General features: G+C 35.3%; 1 protein-coding gene and 7 non-coding genes across 11 annotated transcripts in view; all 8 read left to right on the top strand.

The window, feature by feature from the left end:
* The window catches only part of LOC149793360 (ATP-dependent RNA helicase cgh-1-like), an 80632-nt gene that overhangs the window by 34047 nt on the left and 22747 nt on the right, over window positions 1-23838 (top strand). For all 4 annotated transcript variants that reach the window (XM_089967344.1, XM_089967345.1, XM_089967346.1 and 1 more), the window contains exon 8: window positions 18975-19103. In XM_089967344.1, coding sequence (XP_089823470.1) covers window positions 18975-19103 — 129 coding nt within the window. The remainder of the gene's footprint in view (window positions 1-18974; window positions 19104-23838) is intronic.
* LOC149793367 (small nucleolar RNA R38) lies at window positions 808-886 on the top strand. The gene has a single exon (XR_016423100.1). It is a non-coding gene; the product is annotated as a small nucleolar RNA R38 (small nucleolar RNA).
* Window positions 2013-2091, top strand: LOC149793366 (small nucleolar RNA R38). The gene has a single exon (XR_016423104.1). It is a non-coding gene; the product is annotated as a small nucleolar RNA R38 (small nucleolar RNA).
* Window positions 2917-2995, top strand: LOC149793365 (small nucleolar RNA R38). The gene has a single exon (XR_016423107.1). It is a non-coding gene; the product is annotated as a small nucleolar RNA R38 (small nucleolar RNA).
* On the top strand, window positions 3815-3893 carry LOC149793364 (small nucleolar RNA R38). The gene has a single exon (XR_016423105.1). It is a non-coding gene; the product is annotated as a small nucleolar RNA R38 (small nucleolar RNA).
* On the top strand, window positions 5149-5227 carry LOC149793363 (small nucleolar RNA R38). The gene has a single exon (XR_016423106.1). It is a non-coding gene; the product is annotated as a small nucleolar RNA R38 (small nucleolar RNA).
* LOC149793362 (small nucleolar RNA R38) lies at window positions 7183-7261 on the top strand. The gene has a single exon (XR_016423103.1). It is a non-coding gene; the product is annotated as a small nucleolar RNA R38 (small nucleolar RNA).
* Window positions 13017-13095, top strand: LOC149793361 (small nucleolar RNA R38). Its single transcript, XR_016423099.1, has one exon. It is a non-coding gene; the product is annotated as a small nucleolar RNA R38 (small nucleolar RNA).

Here is a 23838-nt window from a genome sequence, read left to right as displayed (position 1 = left end):
GGGCTTAATTTTTTAAAGTGAACATGAAAATGAAACTTGCATTAATTGAAGCCATATTGAATTTCCCAATGATTTCATAAATGTCTAGCCCATTTGTAAAACCTTTTACTTGAAATTTTAAGTTCCAAATTTGACCATCATGAACAAAGATGGATTTTTCAGATGTTATCTGTTTTCACGAGCATGGAGATGAAATGTCTCTACCAATGTTACATGGAGTCTTTGTATCATTACATAGTGTATAACTTTCAGACCACTGGAGAAGTTTTAATGAAATTTGGGCCAGTAGGTCACATTTTACAGGAGCGTTTTGATGGTGGGCTTCACATGAAGTTCCTTGAGACGTCTAGGTGATGACACCTGTCCAAGAAATTCTGTAAGTCGATACCCAGATTGTTTTGAACCTGGAGGCTATGGGTGCCTGAATGGTCAAAGTGGCTCACTTTTACTGTTCACTCGCATGTCAACTCCCTGCACAAGTTAAGAGTCTGGGCTCAACCAACATGGGTATGTGAGAAAGCTTGCCATTAGCTTTCTGTGTTGGTGGTTCTTCTTGCATTCTTCCACCAGGTGTATTGTCTGCCATGTATAGCATATGTGCTGATAAAATGGCTTTAAACCCCACTAAATGTGTGTATTGTTTTGGGACAGTATTTTCAAGTACAAACTTTTGGGGCTATTCATTTTTGCACCTATCATATAACAGTAGTTGTTGAGGAGGATGAGTGTTGTGATAACAAGGACAATAAAACGATTCAGATTTAAAAAGTACTGAAAAGATTTTAACATTTACTTGCGTTTTGGCATGTTTGTCGATGATGACATTAGTTATCCCTGTCAGACATTTAAAAGTTGTGTTGAGATAGCACATCAGACTGAGACAGACATAATAATTTATGTAGAGATGGGCTTCAATTTTTAAAGTGAAAAAGAAAATGAAACTTGCTTTAATTGAAGCTATTTTGATTTTCCATGTGACTTCATTGAATGGCCAGCCCATTGGTAGAACCTTTTTCTTGAAATGTTTAATTATTCCGTCATGAACAAAGAGATGGATTCTTCAGATGTTATGTTTTCAAGAGTATGGTGTGTGTGTGTGTGCATGATTAGGATTTTTAACATAGCTTTTTACAAAATTCATATCGCTATGATGTCTGCAGTATGGCAGTTTATACTGATGTCTAGCACTAGGGCATTATGCCGCAGACATGTATCATGATGTCCCACCCAGTCATATTATACCGACACCAGGCCAACCAGTCCTAACACTAACCTCTTAATGCTGAGTGCCTTACAAGGCAGCTGTTAGTACCATTTTTGTAAGTCTTTGGTATGACTTGCCCGGCGTTCAAAGCCATGATCTCCCACTTTCAAGGCAGACATTCTAATCACTTGGCCACCGAGCGTTTGAAGGAGTTTTGAGATCAAAATGTCTACCAAGGTTACATGGAGTCATTGTATCATTATATAGTGTACAACTTTCAGACCACTGATGTTTTAACAGAACTTGAGCCAGAGGGTCACATTTTACGGGTGCACTGGGATGGTGGGCTTCACATGAAGTTCCTTGAGACATCTAGGTGTTGACACCAGTCCAACAAATTCTGTAAGTAGATACCCAGATTGTTTTGAACCTGGAGCTATGGGTGGCTGAATGGTCAAAGGGGCTCACTTTTACTGCTTACTCGCATGTCAACTCTCTGCACAGGTTAGAGTCTGGGCTCAACCATCATGGGTATGTGAGAAAGCTTGCCATGTGTTGGAGGTTCTTCTTGCGTTCTTCCACCAGGTTTATTGTCTGCCATGTGTAGTATATGTCCTGAAAAATGGTTTCTATTGTTTTACGACATTATATTCAAGTACAAAAGTTTTTAGAACTGTTCAGTTTTGCACCTATAATATACATGATGCTTGTTGAGGTTAAGGAGGGTTTATCATAACAAGAACAACAAAAGGATGATTCAGATTTAGAAAGTACTGAAAAGATTTTAACATGTTCTAAGTTGACACGTGTTTGTCGATGATGATGATAGTTATCCCTGTCAGACATTTAAAAGTTGTGTTGAAACAGCACGTCAGACTGAGACAGACATAGTAATCACTGTAGAGATGGGCTTCAATTTTTGAAGTGAAGAAAATTAAACCTGCTTTAATTGAAACCATATTGAAATTTCAAGTGATTTCATGTGTCCATCCCCTTTGTAAAACCTTTTTCTTGAAATTTTAAGTTCCAAATTTGACCATCATGAACAAAGGTGGATTCTTCAGATGTTGTTTTCAAGAGCATGGAGATCAAATGTCTGTACTAAGGTTTCATGGAGAGTCTTTGTGTCAATATATAGCGTATAACTTTCAAACCACTGGAGAAGTTTTAATGAAATTTGAGCCAGTAGGTCACATTTTACAGAAGCATTTTGATGGTGGGCTTCACATGAAGTTCCTTGAGACGTCTAGGTGATGACACCTGTCCAAGAAATTCTGTAAGTTGATACCCAGATTGTTTTGAACCTGGAGGCTATGGGTGGCTGAATGGTCAAAGGGGCTCACTTTTACTGTTAACTTGCATGTCAACACTCTGCACAAGTTAGAGTTTGGGCTCAACCAACATGGGTATGTGAGAAAGCTTGCCATTAGCTTTCTGTGTTGGTGGTTCTTCTTGCATTCTTCCACCAGGTATATCGTCTGCCATGTGTAGCATATGTGTTGAAAAATGGCTTTAAACCCCACCAAATGTGTTTCTATTGTTTTACAACAGTATTTTGAAGTACAAACTTTGGGGAACTATTCAGTTTTGCACTTATAATATACATAATTCTTGTTGAGGTTAAGGAGGGTTTATTATAACAAGAACAATAAAACAATGATTCAGATTTAAAAAGTACTGAAAAGATTTTAACATGTTCTAAGTTGGCATGTGTTTGTCGATGATGATGATAGTTATCCCTGTCAGACATTTAAAAGTTATGTTGAAACAGCACGTCAGACTGAGACAGACATACTAATCACTGTAGAGATGGGCTTTAATTTTTGAAGTGAAGAAAATGAAACTTGCTTTAATTGAAGCAATATTGAATTTTCAATTGATTTCTTATGTCCAGCCCATTTGTAAAACCTTTTTCTTGAAATTTTAAGTTCCAAATTTGACCATCATGAACAACGATGGATTCTTCAGATGTTATCTGTTTTCAAGAGCATGGAGATGAAATGTCTTTACCAAGGTTAAATGGAGAGTCATTGTATCATTAAATGTACAACTTTCAAACCACTGGAGAAGTTTTAATGAAATATGAGCCAGAAGGTCACATTTTACAGGTGCACTTTGATGGTGGGCTTCACATGAACTTCCTTGAGATGTCTAATTATGACACCTATCCAACAAATTCTGTTAAGTCAATACCCAGATTGTTTTGAACCTGGAGGCTATGGGTGGCTGAATGGTCAAAGCGGCTCACTTTTACTGTTCACTCGCATATCAACTCTGTACAAGTTCAAGTCTGGGCTCAGCCAACATGGGTATGTGAGAAAGCTTGCCATTTGCTTCCCCATGTGTTGGCAGTTCTTGCGTTCTTCCACCAGGTGTATTGTCTGCCATGTATAGCATATGTGCTGATAAAATGGCTTTAAACCCCACTAAATGTGTGTATTGTTTTGGGACAATATTTTCAAGTACAAACTTTTGGGGCTATTCATTTTTGCACCTATCATATAACAGTAGTTGTTGAGGAGGATGAGTGTTTATGATAACAAGGACAATAAAACAATTCAGATTTAAAAAGTACTGAAAAGATTTTAACATTTACTTGTGGTTTGGTATGTTTGTCGATGATGACATTAGTTATCCCTGTCAGACATTTAAAAATTGTGTTGAGACAGCACGTCAGACTGAGGCAGACAATAATTTATGTAGAGATGGGCTTCAATTTTTAAAGTGAAAAAGAAAATGAAACTTGCTTTAATTGAAGCTATTTTGATTTTCCATGTGACTTCATTGAATGGCCAGCTCATTGGTAAAACCTTTTTCTTGAAATCTTTAATTGTTCCATCATGAACAAAGAGACGGATTCTTCAGATGTGAACAAGAAAATGAAACTTGCTTTAATTGAAGCTATATTGATTTTCCAAGTGACTTCAGAGAATGGCCAGTCCATTTGCAAAACCTTTTTCTTGAAATTTTTAGACCATCATGAACAAAGAGATGGATTCTTCACATGTTCTGTTTTCAAAAGCATGGTATGTGTTTGTGTGCATGAAAAACATTCAGTCATGGTGCTTTGATGTCTGCAGTGTGGCAGTTTATACTGATGTCTAGCACTGGGGCATCATGCCGCAGACATGTAGCATGATGTCCCACCCAGTCATATTATACTGACACCAGGCCAACCAGTCCTAACACTAACCTCTTAATGCTGAGCGCCTCACGAGGCAGCTGTTTGTACCAATTTTGTAAAACTTTGGTATGACTTGGCCGGCGTTCAAAGCCATGACCTTCCGCTTCCACTTGGCCACCGGAGCGCTTGCAAGAGTTATGACATGAAATGTCTTCCAAGATTACATGGAGAGTCATTGTATCATTAAATAATGTATAACTTTCAAACCACAAATGTTTTAATGAAACATGAGCCAGAAGGTCACATTTTACAGGAGTGCTTTGATGGTGGGCTTCAAATGAAGTTCCTTGAGACATCTAGGTGATGACACCTGTCCAACAAATTCTGTAAGTCGATACCCAGATTGTTTTGAACCTGGAGGCTATGGGCGGCTGAATGGTCAAAGGGGCTCACTTTTACTGTTCACTCGCATGTCAGCTGTCTGCACAAGTTAGAGTCTGGGTTCAACCAACATGGGTATGTGTGAAAGCTTGCCATTAGCTTCCTGTGTTGGAGGTTCTTGCATTCTTCCACCAGATATAGCCTGTTATGTAAAGCATAATATATGCTGAAAAATGTTATTGAATCTCCATAAATGTGTTTCTATTGGTTACGACAGTATTTTCAAGTACAAACCTTTTGGGAACTATTCAGTTTTGCACCTATTATATACATAATACTTGCTGAGGTTAAGGAGGGTTTATTATAACAAGAACAATAAAAGTATGGTTCAAATTTAGAAAGTACTGAAAAGATTTTAACATGTTCTAAGTTGGCATGTGTTTGTTGATGATGATGATAGTTATCCCTGTCAGACATTTAAAAATTGTGTTGAAACAGCACGTCAGACTGAGACAGACATAGTAATCACTGTAGAGACGGGCTTCAATTTTTAAAGTGAAGAAAAAAAAGAAACTTGCTTTAATTGAAGCCATATTGAATTTCCCGGTGATTTTGTAGAATGTCCGACCCATTTGTAAAACCTTTTTCTTGAAATTTTAAGTTCCAAATTTGACCATCATGAACAAAGATGGATTCTTCAGATGTTATCTGTTTTCAAGAGCATGTAGATGAAATACCTGTATCGTTACATGGAGTCGTATCATTATACTGCTGTCGGGCATTTCTGCTTACTTGAGGTTTTTGTTTCCAGTATTGAAGCAAAATGCATACCGAATTCGAGAGATTGACAAAAATGAAATACAGCAATGCTTACCATTTGAAAAGATGCAATTATCACCAGAACATTCTGCTTAAAATAATATTAATTTTGGACACAGGATACCACCCCTGTTTTCCTGACTCGTGATATGTTGGTCTATTTGTGCATAGCTTTGAAAAATTGTAATGTTTATCCATCTTGCAATAGAGATGAAATTTATTACTTTGGACTGTTTCTGTCCGCAGTTCAGTCGAGTAATTAGGTAAGGTTTATAGCTCGTTTTACAAAATTCAGTGTAAAAATGCTAATAAATGGCAAGAGATATTAAGCAAACTAAACCGATCTTGTAAAAATGTTACTAAAGTTCGTCATTTTTATGAAAAATAAGCTATTGCGTGGAAGAGAAACTACAACGAATAGGCTGTAACATGTTTGTCTTGTTGATGGGGAAAAATGACTACAGAATTTAGAAACAGACATTCCCTGTGGAATTTGTTGAGAATTTGTTTTAGTGGCAAGTAGACACATTGGCTATTAGGCGTTTTTGTACATGTGGGACTTTTTGTGAAATTTGAAACTTGGATTAAAATAGTTTCGTTTTAAGGTACACATTTCCATCTTTTATATAATGTATTTATTTGTTTGATTCTGAAAGATGCATAGTAAATCAAATTTTCTGGGTTACAGGTTCAAGAGGATCATGGAGTGGGTCTTCACGTTGCCATTTAGAAATCAGATTTTTACGTGCATTTAGAGTCTGAATGTGGGATATTTTTGTACACTTTATGAATATCACTTTTCTTAATTAATGTGCGATTGTTCTTTCTGTATACAAAATGGATTTTTAACCCAAAATAGCACATGATCAAATGTTTACAGAAATGACGTATCGTTGCACAGAATTACCCAAAGTGCAGAATAGGCCAACATGGCGGTATATAGTGTATAACTTTCAAGCCACTGGAGATATTTGAATGGAACTTGCACCAGTAGGTCACATTTTACAGCAATGCTTTGATGGTGGGCTCCACATTCAGTTCCTTGAGACTTTTTGCTTTCATGGCATTCAGGCTACAACATGCCTTTTTAGGAACCCCATTCCTCTTAGCAGAATAAGCTGATCTATATCTAGTTGTGTCCTGTTTTTCAGACAGTCTTGAGTACAGTTACAGATTGATTTATCAGACATCCAGTCAATGATAAATGTCCATCAAATTTTGTAATTCAGTACCAATTTTGTGTCTAGGTAGGAGGCTATGGGTTTCTGAATGGTCTAAAGTGATCACTTTTACTGCTTACTCACAGGCCAACTCTGCACGAGTTTAGAATCTCAGCTCAACCAACATGGGTATGTGAGAAAGCTTGCCATTAGCTTCCTGTGTTGGAGGTTCTTGCATTCTTCCACCAGATATAGTCTGTTATGTATAGCATAATATATGCTGAAAAATGTTATTGAACCCCACCAAATGTGTTTCTATTGGTTTACGACACTTATTTCAAGTACAAACCTTTTGGGAACTATTCGGTTTTGCACCTATAATATACATAATTCTTGTTGAGGTTAAGGAGGGTTTATTGTAACAAGAACAATAAAAGGATGGTTTAGATTTAGAAAGTATTGAAAAGATTTTAACATGTTCTAAGTTGGCATGTGTTTGTCGATGATGATGATAGTTATCCCTGTCAGACATTTAAAAGTTGTGTTGAAACAGCACGTCAGACTGAGACAGACATAATAATCACTGTAGAGATGGGCTTCAATTTTTAAAGTGAACAAGAAAATGAAACTTGCTTTAATTGAAGCTATATTGATTTTCCAAGTGACTTAAGAGAATGGCCAGCCCATTTGTAAAACTTTTTTCTTGAAATTTTTTGTTGTCCATCATGAACAAAGAGATAGATTCTTCGGATATTTGTTTTCAAGAGCATGGAGATGAAATGTCTCTACCAAGGTTACACGGAGACTTTTTGTATCATTATATAGTGTATAACTTTAAACCACTGGAGATATTTGAATGAAACTTGAGCCAGTAGGTCACATTTCACAGCAATGTTTTGTAGGTGGGCTCCACATACAGTTCCTTGAGACTTTTTGCTTTCATGGCATTCGGGCTTCAACATGATTTTTAGGAACCCCATTCCTCCTAGCAAAATAAGCTGATCTATATCTAGTTGTGTCCTGTTTTTCAGACAGTCTTGAGTACAGTTACAAATTGATTTTATCAGACATCTAGTCAGTAATACCTGTCCTTCAAATTCTGTAATTCAATACCCATTTTGTGTTTAGGCAGGAGGCTATGGGTTTCTGAATGATCTAAAGGGCTCTCTTTTACTGTTGACTCATTGCGTGAGTCTCGGTTCATCCACCATGGGTATGTCAGGAGCTTGCCAGTGTTGGAGGTTCTTCTTGCGTTCTTCAACCAGATATACTATCTGCCATGTATAGCATACAGACCTGCCAACCCTACTGACGTAACTCTGATTCCCCGATTTTTCAACTCTAGGGGGAAAAAAAAATTTTCTTACAGAAACATCCTTTTCCATTTCCATGTTTCTGTATCTGGTTTTTCTGTTTCTGGTATGTTTCTTAGTACTTTACTATATCCAGCTTGATTTCCGGTTTACATCTGCCAATACAAAGAGCTAGTCACATCAGCAAATCACAGTAACATAATGAATAAGTTTCTCAGCAAGAAGCCATAAAAAAAGGAAGGAACTGATGAATTTTCACCAGCTTAGAAAAAGAAATTGGATAAAAAATACAGGATTGATTGATGATGACAAGAGCAATTGAAGGATGATTCAAATTTAGAATGTACTGAAAAGATTTTAACATGTCCTTCTAACTTGACATCCTAATCACTGTAGAGGTTGGCTTTGTATTTTTAAAGCTTACAAGAGAGAAGAAACTTGCTTTTATTGAAGCCATATTGAATTTCCAAGTGATTACTTAGCCCATTTGTAAGAGCTTGGAGATGAAATGACCTCACCAAGGTTACATCAAGTCGGTTGTAATCTTGCTATAGAAAAGATAATTTGAGAACTTGATGGAACAGTTTAATGAAAAATGTCACTAACAAAATCATCAGTTTTGTCTCCTTTCTTTCTACTCAATATCTGCTGTATTAAATCGGGCATATTATATTTTTGGGGTTTCCATCTGTTTTTTGCTTATGGCAGATTTTTCTGTTTGGGGAGAATAGCATGGAGCTTTTTCTACCTTAACTACCAGTTGCCGCATATAATTTTGAAGCACCATGTCTTAAGGTTAAGGTCACGGCAAGGAGAAACGTGATATACATTGTTATACAGTTCATAACTTTTAAACCATAGAAGATATAGTAATGAATTTTGAGCCAATATTTTGATAGTGGGCTCCACATGCAGTTTCTTAAGCATTCTTGCTTTCTTAGTAATCAATCGTGACAACATTCCATATTGGCAACCCCTTTTCTCTGCAAGAAAAACAACTGATCCATATCTGTTTATGCCCAGCTTTTCTGAGTCCAGGGGACAATTACAATAAAAAAAAATTTATTAAACGCCTGGTCATTGAAGCCTGTATATTAACTCTTTATCTCGCGCAAGTGTCTTTGAAAGCCTCTACACCATTCGCATAGAAGCTTCTTTTGATGCCTGTACTCAATCGCATGGAAGCACCTTTTGACATCTGCTGTAAACATCAGCAAATTTATGCTGGTTTTCATAGCGCCCGCCACCTTCGGGGAAAACCCTTTTAGAGATTACATTCATTTCTGCAAATGACAGTTACGTCAGATCACATGGTCACTGTTTATACACTGGTCGGTATCTGCTATTTAAAGTAACTGGGTCGTAATCTACACTCTCCAAAATGGCAGTCGTGGATTTCATTCAATACTTAACGAAGTTTTCACGATCAGAATCACAACTATGAAAGATTCAATAACCTAGCTAAAGGCTCTGATATTGAAGTAGGCAGCAATTAGTTTTTATAAATTATCAAATTCAGATGACTTAGTGATGTATACACAGACGAAAAACTTGTAAGATTTGAGTATGAGAAATGGCAGCTATGGATGGTAATGCAGCGTCTCTAACATGACACTGATAAATAATTACACGGCTATAACAATCGAGCTTTACTCTTAAATTTTCCCACATATAATAGATGTGTACCAAAATTTTAAAATGGTTCAGATTGCTGTTAAACATAACATACACTGCATTGCTTAACAGTTCACAGGCAACCGTATGTGTATGGAGTCAACTAGGTAACGGGTGTTCTATTTATAGCATGCTGCACTTTGTAACTATGCTCTATGTGGTAAAGGGTTAAATTGTGGAATTTATAAACTCAGATTGTTTCTGTCTGGGTGGCAGAATGGTCTAAGGTGCTCAATTTTGCAGATAATATGCATATATATCACTTCTGTTTGCACTGGTTCAAGTCTTGGCTCAACCGTTATGGTTTTGTGAAAATGCTTGGCATTAACTTACATGGGTTCATATTTCTTGGCTACTTTTACCAGATATGCAGGCGACCATGTATAGCATATTGTGTGTTGAGAAATGACATTAGACCCCATATGTGTTTTATTTGAGTACATATGAATTTCTTGGAACAAATTAATTTTTTACCTATAATAACTACAGTACTTGTTGAGAAAAATGAGGTTTTATTGTAACTAGAACAGTAAAAGGACAGTTCAAGTTGAGAAAGTACTGAAGAGAATTTAACGTGTATTTCTTAGTTGGCATATGCTTGTTTGTCAATGATAACTATAGTTATCCCTGTCAGACATTTAGAAATTCTGTTGAGACAGCACATCAGACTGAGACAGACATAACTAACCACTAGAGATGGACTTCAGCTTTTAAAGTGAACAAGAAAAAGAAACTTTAATTGAAGCCCTATTGAATTTCCAAGTGATTTTGTAGAATGTCCAGCAAACGAGTAAAACTTTTATCTTGAGATTGTCAGAAAGATTTGATTATCATGCACAAAGAGATGGATCATGCGGTGGTTAACTGTTTTCAAGAGCAAGGAGATGAAATGTCTTCACCGGTGTTATATCAAGTCATTTGTAGTTATCTTGCTTCAAAAGATAAAACTAATTTGAGAACTTGATGGGGATGGGTTTAATGCAAAATGTTACTAACAAAAATACCAGATTTGTCTCTTTCCTCCTGATTTCTGCTTACTATACGCCATATTAAATCTGGCATATTGTATTGTTGAGTTTACCATTTGTTACTTTTTGCTTGTTTCTAGATGACTTTTCTGACTGACTGGGGAGATTTTCATGGAGCTTTGGCCTATTACATATTATAACTTGTCACATGCCACTGGCAAATGCCCTGCCTCATAAATAACTGCCAAGTGTCCCTCATATTGGACCTGAATATGGGTGTACGTTTTTCTTGCTTAAAATACTTTTTTTAATTAAAATAAAACAAAAATTTCCCTGCAATTTTCTGTTTACAAGGGTACTTTTTATGGTTTTGTTAGAAATATTTGCATGTATATAGGAATGGAGTTCTAAAATAATGATTGGTTCATTTGAAATCGAGGCTACCATGCCTGTCTATCCGTCCTATTGTATTTTGCAAACCATTGCCACTATCACTGTATCTTGTCTTCATAATATTCAACTTCTAATCATGAACCTAGAAAGATGAGAAAACAAAACTGGAAGGACAATTGTGCCACCTTGTTTAGATTTGTGAAACCATCTGGTAAAGGAGAAATATCGTTCCAGTGGCCTATTGGTTAGAGCATCCGCCTCAGATGTGGGAGGTCGTGGGTTCAATCCCAGACCAAGTCATACCAAAAGACTTAACAAAATGGTACTAACAGCTGCCTCTGGCGCTCAGCATTAAGAGGTTAGTTTTAGGACTGGTCTGCCTGGTGTCAGAATAATATGAATGGGTGGGACATCATGCTACATGTCTGCGGCATGATGCCCCAGTGCTATGCATCACCATAAACTGCCACACTGCAGACATCATAGCAATATGACTGAAACATTGTTAAAGCTATGTTAAAAATCCAAATCACATCACAGTAAAGGAGAAAACTTTACATTTTGCAAATTGTGTAATGTGATTTCGCTATTGGGCATGGAGGCAGATTACATAAAAGAGCATGAAAAGGCTAATAAACATAAGCTTGCTGTTTAATCATCAACTCTGCCTAAACATATAACATATATAAATACCATAGAGAGCCTTGAACAAAATTTGGTTTGTTACATTTTTTTAGAAATGAACCTTCCTCTTTCAGTAACTATTGTTGTTGGTGATTTATTTTGCACACGTTTTCCAGACAGTAGAATCTCAAAGGATTACTCATTTTCTAGAACAAAATCAGTTCAGTAAAAGAAAATCATACAGAATTCAGATTATCTGTGAAATCTGGTACATTGGAATCCATAATGATTGGAGGGGGGGAAAAATAAGGTGTGGGAAAGGCTTATATAAACAGCCTGTGTCTGTGTTGCACTCTTGCACCTTCTAAATGGGGACCCGAATGGAACAGGGTGCCCATTCAGAAGTTACAAGAGAGCAACACATGCATCCTTGATAAGTAATTAAGGTACTGTCCTATTTTACTGATGGCTGTAGATGTTGTAATTAGTACCATATGCATTAAAATTTTAAAACTCTATATTTATTCCTGAAAATCGGTATTTTTGTCATAAGCATTCAATATTTTTGTACTGGGGTGTGTGGCAACTATGCTCAAGGTTGTAGCAAGGGGAAATATATCAATATACAGTGTACATCTTTCAAACTATTAATTCAAGCCTCTTAATGAAATTTTTTAATTTGGTACCCAGATTGTTTCAGTCCAGGAGTCTCATGGTGGCTGATTGGCACATTCTTTTACAGATCAGTTGCACATATAACCTCTTACTGCTGGATTGCATGTCAGATTAATCAGCAAGAGAATGCAAGAAAGCTTGCCAGTAGTGTTCTGTAGTTTCGAGGATCTTCTTGGGTTTTTCTGTGAGGTATATTGGCTGCCATGTTTATAGTATGTGGCAGAAAATTGCGTTAACCCCCACAGTGTTTTTATCCATATTTTGGAACAAGTCCTTGGAGTACACAAGACTTTCTTGGATTAAGTTAATTTTGCACATACAAAATACATAATAGGAGGACCTAGATGACGGGTCAAAAGTGCATGCTTTTACTAATCAGTGACATCTCACTTTTGACCACGCATGTTGAAGTGTCAGACTTGGCCAATGAGAGTATGTGAGAAAGCTTGCCGGTAGCTTCCTGTTGGTCTAAAGTTCTTCTGAGTGGTTTTCCTGATTCTTTGTCCCATTTTTACTGTCTGCTATACGTGGCCTCTCAGATGCAGAGAAATAGCATTAACCAACACCAACAAATATTAAGGGATAATGAGGGTTTATTGTCACAAGAACATTAAAAGGACAGTTCAAATCAACAAAGTACTGAAGAGAATTTATCATGCACTTCTAACTTGGCATATGCTTGTTTGTCGATGATGATGATAGTTATCCCTGTCAGACATTTAACAGTTCTGATGAGACATCATGTCAGACTGAGACAGACATATAAATCAATGTATTAACCCCTATAGCTTTTTGTCATTTTTGCCTACAAATCGAGTAGGAAACACATTTTGAAAGCTATTTCTGAATAGATTCAAACACCAAATCCCCGGTCATCTTTCAATAACACACTGCCTAGTGGTGTCAGAAACATCGATTTTCTTTGGCTATTTGGAAGGGTAAAAGTTGGACTTTCTCTTTTCTTTTGCTAAACGGAGCCATTATTTTTGTATGGAGACCACTCTTTATTCCAAATGCCCATCTTATCCTACTTTTTGCAAAGGCTCATCTGTCTGTCTGCAGTTCATACCGGTTTGCCTTAGATCTGAGGCCAAAAAAGTCTAAAATCCAGACACAAAATCAGATTCTGACCACGGGCAAATTTTGGGTGAAAAAAGGTCAGGTCCAAAAAATGAGTTTTTCCTATCTGTATTTTGTAGTGCAACTAGATATTCCAGAGTATTTGGTATCATTGTAGAGCTACATCTGTCTACCTTTCTATAATACCACCCACTTTAGTGTATCATGCATGACCATGACGCTACAGAACTCGGCAGTAGGCAACTACCTCCTGCCCCATGAAGTCGTTGCTAGGGGTTAATGTGTTAAATGACAAATCAGGAACTTGCATAAATTTGGTCTATTTATTTTTTTCTTTTAATCTCTGAATGAATTCAATATTTATTCCATAGGGAGGACTTAAGCATCTGATATGCACTACATTAATGGCTGACAAACAGTTTTCATGGCAACTCAGAAGACTACCACAAACTTTAATGTTTTCATTGCTAGATGCCTTGTTTTAAAATGAATATTCATCACCATCTTTCTTTGTATCTTTCATGCCTTTGGCTATTGCTAGTGCCAACAGAGACCTGTATGGAAATCCACTTATAAAATTGCAGGAAACCCGTGAGCCTGTGCTTAACTTTTTATTTATATTTAATTTTGTTTTTGTGATTATCATTAATGAGGGTAAGAGTTCCGGGCTACGTGTCTAATATCATGTATGGTAAACATGTTTACTAAGTTTGAATTCTAGATAAGCCTTTATTCTGTCCTTAGAATTTTCTTGAATCAAATTCTGTTTACAGTTTGATGGAAATTTACATAAGATGACAGTATTAAGGATCTGTAAAACCGGGTTTCTGGAATCCTGGAAAAGTCATGGAATTTCTGACAGTGGAGTTTTAAAATATTGACAACTGCTAATTTCATGGAGTGCCAAGCAATGATTAAAATAGTTTTTAACACTTCTTCCTAAAGAAAATGCATCCAGTATGATCACCACAGGGTTAATCTTGAAAATCATTACTTTTGAACAAAAAGTAATACTGCCTTGGTGTTTTCATCAGGAGGCTACTTACATCTAGTTGATCGTAATTGAAAATGATTCTGTTCATTGATCCAATATTGACACCACAGTGGCTGTCTTAAAAATGTTATTTGTTACTACTTCTGAATGAAGGGTCATATCAGCATTGGTTTTTCACCAAAGGACTAAAGACATTTACATTGTCATGCACGAAAATGGTGCCTCTCTGACCTCCAATATGCCCACCACATGGATGTCTTAAATTATGTTTACTGCATTTGGCCTCTGTTCTAATGTCTTCACCATCAGTATACATGCCAAACATTATGCTTTTGGCGTAATCATTACGCTTTTTTTCCCAAAATTATGCCTAACACATTAACTTATATGGATTATGCTTTTTCGATATATCCACCTTCCAAAAAAATCAGTAGTTTTCTCGTTTTTATTAACATTCTATTAATCCCACAGACTGTATTTTATTAAAGATGGCTTCTACGTAACTACGCTGTAAGACTACGCTTGTCCATGCACGTTCCTAACAGTATTATGTTCTATTTATAGCAACTATCCTCTTACCCAGAAACATTCTGGTTCTACTTTCAAACTTTTGACCTCCTATTCTATTTATAGCAGCTGTATGGCTTAGTGAGGAGAGAACAGTCTGGTTTTCTCATTTTTAATTTTTACTCGCAGATACTTTTTTAGAATTTATATTGAGTATAGAACCAGTCTTTAGGTATTTGGCGCAAAAAAGAATTTATTTTAGTTGATGCGTGTATGAGAAAAAAAATATCTCCTTTCAAATAATTTCACCGATGGATTAGAAAAAGGCCAAAAATAAACTAAACATAAAATAACAGAATCCTCCAAAGATGAGGGCAGCATCACGTGACGTCTATAACAGGCCATGTGGAAATAATTTTACTATTTGGTGCTAAAAATCTTCAGATGTATTCTAGTCGGTTTGTGTTAGAGTACATATATTTTTTCAAAGAACTTCACATGTGGATCAGAAAAATATAACAAAAAAAATGAATCCTTAAAAGATGAATACATGAATGGCATAATACAGCGTTCCATTCTCTGGCACAGGGGCTCGTATCGTTGCTTAAAATTGACCTGTCATACATGTACTATAGTACATGTATGACAGGTCAATTTTAAGCAACAATACGATTCCTTGTATTCTAGGGCAGCATCATGCTCATTGCAGTTTGTGCGGAAACGATTTTAATATTGCTAATTTTATGTGGAGAAACACTTGAAAACAAAGAAACACATCGAATTAGCTCGTCTTACGAACTCCAATACTAAGGTAACTTATTATCTACAGCAGAACTAAAGTGCGGACATGAATGTTAAAAATGCAGAGGTGTTATTTACAGAGTTCTTAATAGAAAGATAATGAAGATCTTGCTATTGGTGCAGAAGCAAGAGAAATCATAGAACACAATTGTACTCTAGCTGTGTAGGTGTTTTATGATAATGTTAGAGATTATTATGCTAAAGCCTGTGATTACATGCTCCAGAAATTCCCATATGGAGATGAAGTGCTTTTAAATAATTCAGTTGCTGATGTAAATGAGAGACAGTCAAAAAGCTTAAAAAGTTGGCATATATGCATCAGTATAGGGGATTTCACGGTTAGTATCTCCCCTTGAAAACACCAGAGGGCATATCGGTGCAACTCACTTCCAGATAGTTCAATCAATTAAGATGGCAGATGTAGATCAAGAAAACGTGACAGACCGCTCACATTATGCAAGTAGGATCGATATCTCACCATCTTAGAAAGAAATTCTATCAATATTTGATCAATTTTTTTTTACATCTTTTTTTTTTTTTTTCACTAACTTGCGCTGCTCCCAGCATTCAAAAATAAATATCTGCCCATTTCAGAACTTCATTATCTTTCCTTTACTACCTTATGCTCTAGTTTGTATTATTTGACTGTGCGAAAGTGTATCGCTGCGTAAAAAGTTCTTGCAATTAATCTCACTTGAAGAATAATGAAAATATGTTTATTTTGTACAGATTCAATCACAGCACTTAATGGAAGTTGAATGACAACAAGAAAAAAATTCTAACTTCTTGTGGCTTTTTTATTATTGAATTAGACTGTTGCTTTTCTAGTGATGTTCATTATATTTTTCCAAATGCACACATGTCAACCACACTTGAACAGACAGGTGCATGTACGAGTCTCCTTGATGATTATTTTAATTTTATTTCCTTGAACAGTTGGAAATTTTATAGTATACAATTTGGAGAAATATCGATGTTAGACACACTATGCATGTATAGGACATTTGTGGCTCTCACCTATCTGTCTGTCTGTCTATATGTCTGTCTTCTTTCATCTGGTGCATGGGTGTGTATATCCTCGAATGTGTGCATACGTATATTACATAAACATACTTCTGGTTAAAAACGAGTATAAAATGATGCTAAGTTAGAAAGAGTGACTGATAGATAAAGACAACAAATGTGAATGTTTCTGAGTATCCATTTATTATTGACTTGTAGAATATGTTCTTACAAGCAGTCTCTTTTTAAAATCATACTGTTTGCAATTTTACATCCGGTCACGTGGATCAATATTGATTTAAAAGACGAACCAAAGTAATATGATGGAATCTGTGAAATAATTGGATCTTTAAAACTTACATATTTGATGCAATGAAAGTAAAACAGAATTAAACTAATTTTATGAAGGCTGTTCTAGATGAATTTGCTGGTGGTAATCAGAAATGTTGTCTAAAGACCCCAGCAAATTTGAGAGTTATTATGTGTCAGCATATACAAAGAAAAATCATGCTGAAAGTTATTGCATGTACCGTCCAATATTTGATGTTTCAAAAGTCAAAAAGAAAATGAAACAACAACAAAAGTAATTGGGTATTTTATTTGATCTGAATACTGTACGATATTTACACCCAAAATGAATAAATATTCCGTCTGCATTAATTACACTCATTAATCGTTGTGATTGCTAATGTAATTATTGCTTCGTTAAGTTCCTCTGAATATATTAAAATACTGTCTTCCATTTTTTTAAACAAAACTTTTCTGGTTTAAAATTTTCAGCATTACAAATCAGCTGATGTATCGAACTTGTGTTATAACTTTCTTAACACGTGCTATAAACGAACTATTAGCCTTGCGAAAATAACTGAAAGAAGGATATATCAACATATGAAAAATGCAAATTGTTGAGATTGTTTTCGTTAAAGTTATGTAACCAAAAATGAGCAATAAATGTTTAAAATCGGATAACAGAGTGAACTGTTCCAACAAATGTATCTGAAATTATGGATAATGAATTTATATTATCAGGTATGGACATTGTATTTAATTTAATTATTTGATATCATTTATGTACGGAAAGTAAATATTATTTAATTATCTGATATAATCTAAGTATGGACACTGAATCTAATTATCTGATTTAATGTCTATAATTATTCTCCTAGTATGAACAAAAGATGTTTGGCATATATAATTGATTCATTGGTTTAAACATAATGATCTGTAGCACAGCTAAGATACCTTCCTTTGTTAACTATGTTTCGCTAACCAAAATGCAGAACGGTGAACTATCCAGAACTGGAAATTTTTTGTGGGCATGCGCATTGGAGCTAAGGGAGGTAATTTTAGGTGCTACGATCAGTAACTCCATTGCAACCGTGAAACCCCCTATATTACTAGGGACTTTTTAAGCTAGAATGGCAAGTGTGAACAGCATACGGAAATATGAAATGCCAACAGTATGAATGAGACAATATTCTGCTTAAGTTTGACAAACAACCATTGGCAAGTAAGAGTGCTCTCCCCCAAATTAATGTAGATGACTGCAGCTCTGTTCCCTGCTCCAAAAGCCCCTTGATTTACAATGTTTTAACCTTGGCCTTGACCTTCAGCCACTGATAACATGTATTGACTCCATGGAGGCATTCCAACCTTTTCCCACATATGAATCAAGTACTTGACTGATAATTTAATAGCTGCTTTTACAGCTGCATTGTATCTTCTTGGATTACATTTGGATGCTTCATCTTCCTTGTGTCATACATTGATAAAGCACTATTCAGTTCTGATGGGCAGATATTGTTTACCCTCGACTGTCAAGTAGGTTTGTATGTATGCCTCGAGAACAATTTTGTTGTCTTGAAGGTGTGAAAGACTGGTCCATTGGTGTAAATAATCTAATCCTGAATTGTCATGCAAAAAGGCTTTGACCTTGGAAATTAAGTAGCAGCCTTTAACCGAGCGATTTTCAAATCCATTCCATGAAAAATATTTCTGCTCTCAATTTACTTCAGACTGCATTATTTCATTGTTTGCATTTGCACATGAATATAATTCATTAAATATCAGCTGAAATTAATGGAGAGATAAAGGTCAAGTTGTATGACGTGCATTCTTTGCTTGCCAGGTCATACAGAAGCTGGAAAAAATTATATTAGTTTCATAGATTTCAGATGAAATGAATGCTCTAATATTTTCATGTTGCAAGTTTACTCCATGTACTTGGCATCTCGTAATGTTCTTTTTCCTTGCAGAAAAAACATCTACAAAACCCATACGAGATTAACTTGATGGATGAACTGACGCTGAAGGGTGTAACACAGTACTATGCATTTGTCCAAGAGAAGCAAAAGGTCCATTGCCTCAACACGCTCTTTTCTAAGGTAATATGCAGATAAACTTTGAAACTTGAAATATTTGCATTTGTCCAGGAAAGTAGATTTGGGGGATTTGAATGGCATTTTTTTTTCTTTTTTTTTTTTCTTGTACACCCACCAAACACATTTTAACTGAGAATACCAAATAAAGTGTGACCGCACTATAGCACGCTCAGTTATAACACTAATTCGGATATAACATGGTCGTGTCATGGCTCCCAAAATTTTATATACATGTTGGGTTTTTTTTCACACACACAAAAAAAATAATCTTCAAAGTACACCCAAAAAACTAAAAAGAGTATTGTCGTTTTGGGGAAGAGATCGCGCATGAATAATACAAGACTTTATTTTATGCTAAGCAGTGAATTACTTGATTTTCTAATTAAAATGATATTGATATTTCACTGTAGTGAAAAAATAACTGCATGAATTAGTTTTTGGGTCAGAACATACTTACCTCCCTTTGATTTTGCACCTGAGCAAATTAATAATTAATACTTAATTATTAGCAGATTAATAATCCCTGTCTGGTATCCTTGAAACTTGTAGTTTGTTATTCTGGAAATATCAGTTAACTTTTATCAGTCTGATGTGGAACTAATTTTGTGCGCTGGTGCACATAGCACAGCAGAACATGTACGATAAACAGCTGACATTACCGTAATAAATCTTCTAATTCAGTGTGTCACAAACTTTAGGTAGCCAATGTATGTGAGCATAAAATAAAAAGACTATTTGCTTGAAACAAGTGAATAACAGATACATTTCATCTCGTGGGTGAAAAACTCTAGCATTTTCACTTGTGGTTTTTCATCCACTCGGTGAAATATATCCATTATTCACTCGTTTCAAGCAAATATCCTCTATATCCTGGCTCCTGACATTTTATATGTATTTTTCTCAAACACGAAAAATGAGTTTTTCTTCTAGAAAGTTTAAAAAGTTTATTCTGTGATCGCATAGGCTTCTCCAATTTCACAAACTGCGATTTTATTTTCCTTATTGGCTGCTAAATATACCATAAGGCGATTTTTATTTTTTATATTTTTTTATTTTGTTGGTGACATGGTTGGCTGTTTAAACTTATAAATATAACTATTGGTTTGGAGTGGAAAAATTCAGAGTACTAATGAAAGGAAGCCGCAAACTGAAATTTATCTATTGTTACATAAACAATTTCTTTGTCTAGATTGACAAACCATCTTAACATTGCATGTTATATCATAATCCGCTTATGTTGACATCGAGCATGAGTACTGTATTTTGTGAGATATCGCTTTTTTTATTTACATTTCTGATAGCAGAGATCAACCAGATGAGGCAATTTCTCATAATCTATCATCAGATTTTTGACCACTCACTAGTAATTAATTATTTACATAGACTTATATTTGTGTTTGGATGGTATGTAAAATTCCTCTTTTCACTCTAAATTAAATCCTTCAGAACACCCACTTTTCTGGACTAATCCTTGTCATCAGAGCAGAACACCTGTGTCTCTATTGTCCATTGACCCTTTGTAAAATTTTTGATGCACAAGTGGAGGGCAGCAACACCCCACTACCACAAAATAATGTATAAAAAAAATCTCGTTGGTCTATTCAATAGGCAGGGAGGAACTGTAACTACAATCAACCAAATGACGGCCAATTCCTTTTAAAATGTACCCAAAATGATAAACATTACCTTTGAAGAACCAACTGTTATGAAAACGTACTTGGCAAATGGGGAAAAAAATCCAACCAATCATGCAATACAATTATTTGATGTTGCCTCCACAATAAGAAATGGGCATTTGTTTGGTTCTCCGAAGCTATTCTTGTCAGTGACTTCAATAACACATACACTACAGTCGTCAATAAATAAAAAAAACAAAGAACTTTTCTTCAGAGAAGTCAGTACCAAGCTTAAATAAAAGCAATGGAATCTAATGGATTTTATTCATTTTCCAACGTGACTGGAAAACGTTTACTGTGCTGTGAAAGTTTCCTTTTTGCAAGAAAAAAGTTTTCTTACGAATTCTACCAACGGGGGCTTAAAGCGCAAACTAAACTAACTTTTACCGACTTGATACGTACTGAAAAATAAATGTGCTTCATCATTCATTACGTGATTGTGTTATGTTTATCCACTGAATTCAAACCTATATTACCTCTGACAGAATTATGGAATATTTTAAATCTCTGTGTGTGTGCATTTTTTCGATGGAATTACTTGTATTGTGGATTCAGTGCCTGTTATTAAATTCGTGAGTACACGGTGTTGATACTCTATTCATGCTATACATAAGACATGTATATATAAACGGCATACACATATATGTACCAATCCATGGTTCTCTAAATAAAGTAAAATATATATGCCTCCTGTTTTTATTATGTGTGTATTTCCCATTTAATATGCATCAATTTAAGATGGTATCTGTGCCAATAAAAGGCGTATTTAACTGCCCGCATTTATTACCTCTCCCCTCCTGCAAATTTTTTGGGGTACATGCATCATTTTCTTCAGCTAACTGACCTGGTTGCTTACAAAACGGTTCAGTCTGTAACACGGTCGGATTCTGCGATTCCCAACTACCGTGTTATAGCAGGTCACACTTTAGAAGACTGGGCATTGGAACTATCACCCTCGAAAGGTTGTTTTTCTGCCACCCCACCCCTTTTCCTATTTTCCTGATGTCTTGCCCAATCAGAAAGATTCATATTTGTTCAAATGATGCCAATCTGTTATAAAATATGGCCACTGTTGCTAAAAAGAAAATTACAATTGTACCTGAAAAAATTAGCCAAATTTGACAGAAAGCATAATTTGGAAATGAAAGTATTTAAAATTTAAAGTAAAAATAAAGAATTGCACAAAACCCAAGGAAGATCAATCTTAACAAATGTATGCATGAAGGTCAGGAATATAAAATAAAAAAGATAAAGATGTTAACATTATTTAAAGGGTATATAAAATAAAAGAATTGATGCATACATTTCTTAACATATGGCTAAAATTTGTTGTAAAATATCTATTCCCTTAAGAAGTCCACAGTTCTCCCGGGTGTTTGGTCAGCATAAGCCACTTATCCTGATTTATTCAGAATCATCTGATTTTTTATAAATGCCAGGAAAATAACATTTTGATTCATTTTTGCTGTGCCTCCTTCAAAGAGAGCAAAATGGATGCAGAAATTCCATGAGGAATACACTAGTTGTACCATGAAAATGTATTTTTTTAAAATTCCATTTTTGTTTTTTATGCTGATATTTGACATGTTAATTGAACTAGATATCAGCATAATAGATGAAAAATGATATATTTTAGATTTTCACATTATTACTGTAGTATACATTGTTCATGTTAAGTAAATAGCATAGACAGTGACAAACTGATCCAGATTTTTTTCTCCAAATCCTTAGTTTCTTTCTTTGGCATCCAGATTTTCGTTCCACTTAAGGTGGCAAGTATGATAATGTTTCTTCATTGAGATCAAATTAAAATGCATCTGTCTCGAAGGTTGGAGTATGGCCACTGTTACTAAAGAAAGATAGAAAAGCTATTTGCTGCTTTTGTCAAAAAGCCTCTTGAATGAATTTGACCAAAATTGATCTTGCAGAGCTGTTAAAATTGTGGTTACAGTAACTAACAATAGAAAAATCTTTAAATGGCATCTCAAAAGCCACACAGATAATTTGACCACTATCAGAATTTGACCAAAATTTGACGAGGCATCCTGTCATGAATTCCATTAAAATGTGTTGCCCCATCACAATGCTAATTTACAATCCATTATAACCACTATTACAAAAGAATTTAAACTTTTTAAAAAAAAATATTTGATCAAAAACTGTTCACAGAATTTGACAGCGTTCTTGCATTAAAGGCTTAGGTTTCTACAGATCATGCCATTCTGCAATAAATATTAGCTTCTACTATATCACTGACCTTTCTTTTCTGATTTAAAGCAGAATTTCACTTTGCTCCTGGTCTGAATCCAGATTTCATTGGTGTGTGTTTGTTTTTAAATTCTCATTCTGATCCATTTATTGTCTGTCAGCTCAATTCCTCAAGAATTTAACCATATAAGGAGAATCCTTCTGGTATGTCTGTACATTATTAAGAGGCAGTAATTGTAAAGAGAATTTTGATTGGTGTAAAGCTTCTCTCATCCAGTGAATGCTAGTATTAGCATGCTTGCCAAATTTATCAATAGAGATGCATCAGATTGTATGGATAAAGGTTTTTAGAAAACTGGAAATGAGAATGGCTTAACCCTTTCATCACTAAGTAACTTTGGGGGGCATAGAGTCCTCAACACTAAGTAACTTTGTAAAGCAAAATGACTTGTGGATTTTGAAATAACTTTGCCAATTTTAAACATGTCTGGCTGGATTAGGTGTCAAAATCAAGGTTAAAAATCAAATTTTATGACTGAAATGTGCATATCTATTACATCTGTTAAAATACAGGTAACACAACAGATAAATACAAGTAATTATCTATTCACTTCTTAGAAAGTTCCCAAAACTTGTTCAGTTGACCCTAGTTGTACTCACGAATAATTCCAGTAGCAACACAAGTCTTTCTTTCAGGTAGATGACAGGTAGAAATTAAAATTCCATAAAATGCCTTGATTTCATCCAAGGTGAGATTGATCCACACACCTGTATCGCCTCTGGCACGTTTGATCGTCATATTCAAATTCATTAGACGGACAATGTTTCCAAAAACTTCATCTGAATAGAATATT

Source organism: Sinohyriopsis cumingii, chromosome 8 (assembly GCF_028554795.1).
Source record: "Sinohyriopsis cumingii isolate HCF-2022 chromosome 8, ASM2855479v2, whole genome shotgun sequence".
Classification (NCBI taxonomy): Eukaryota; Metazoa; Mollusca; class Bivalvia; order Unionida; family Unionidae; genus Sinohyriopsis; species Sinohyriopsis cumingii.
Note: the sequence above shows the minus strand (reverse complement) of the source record. Positions and strands in the feature narration are given on the sequence as shown.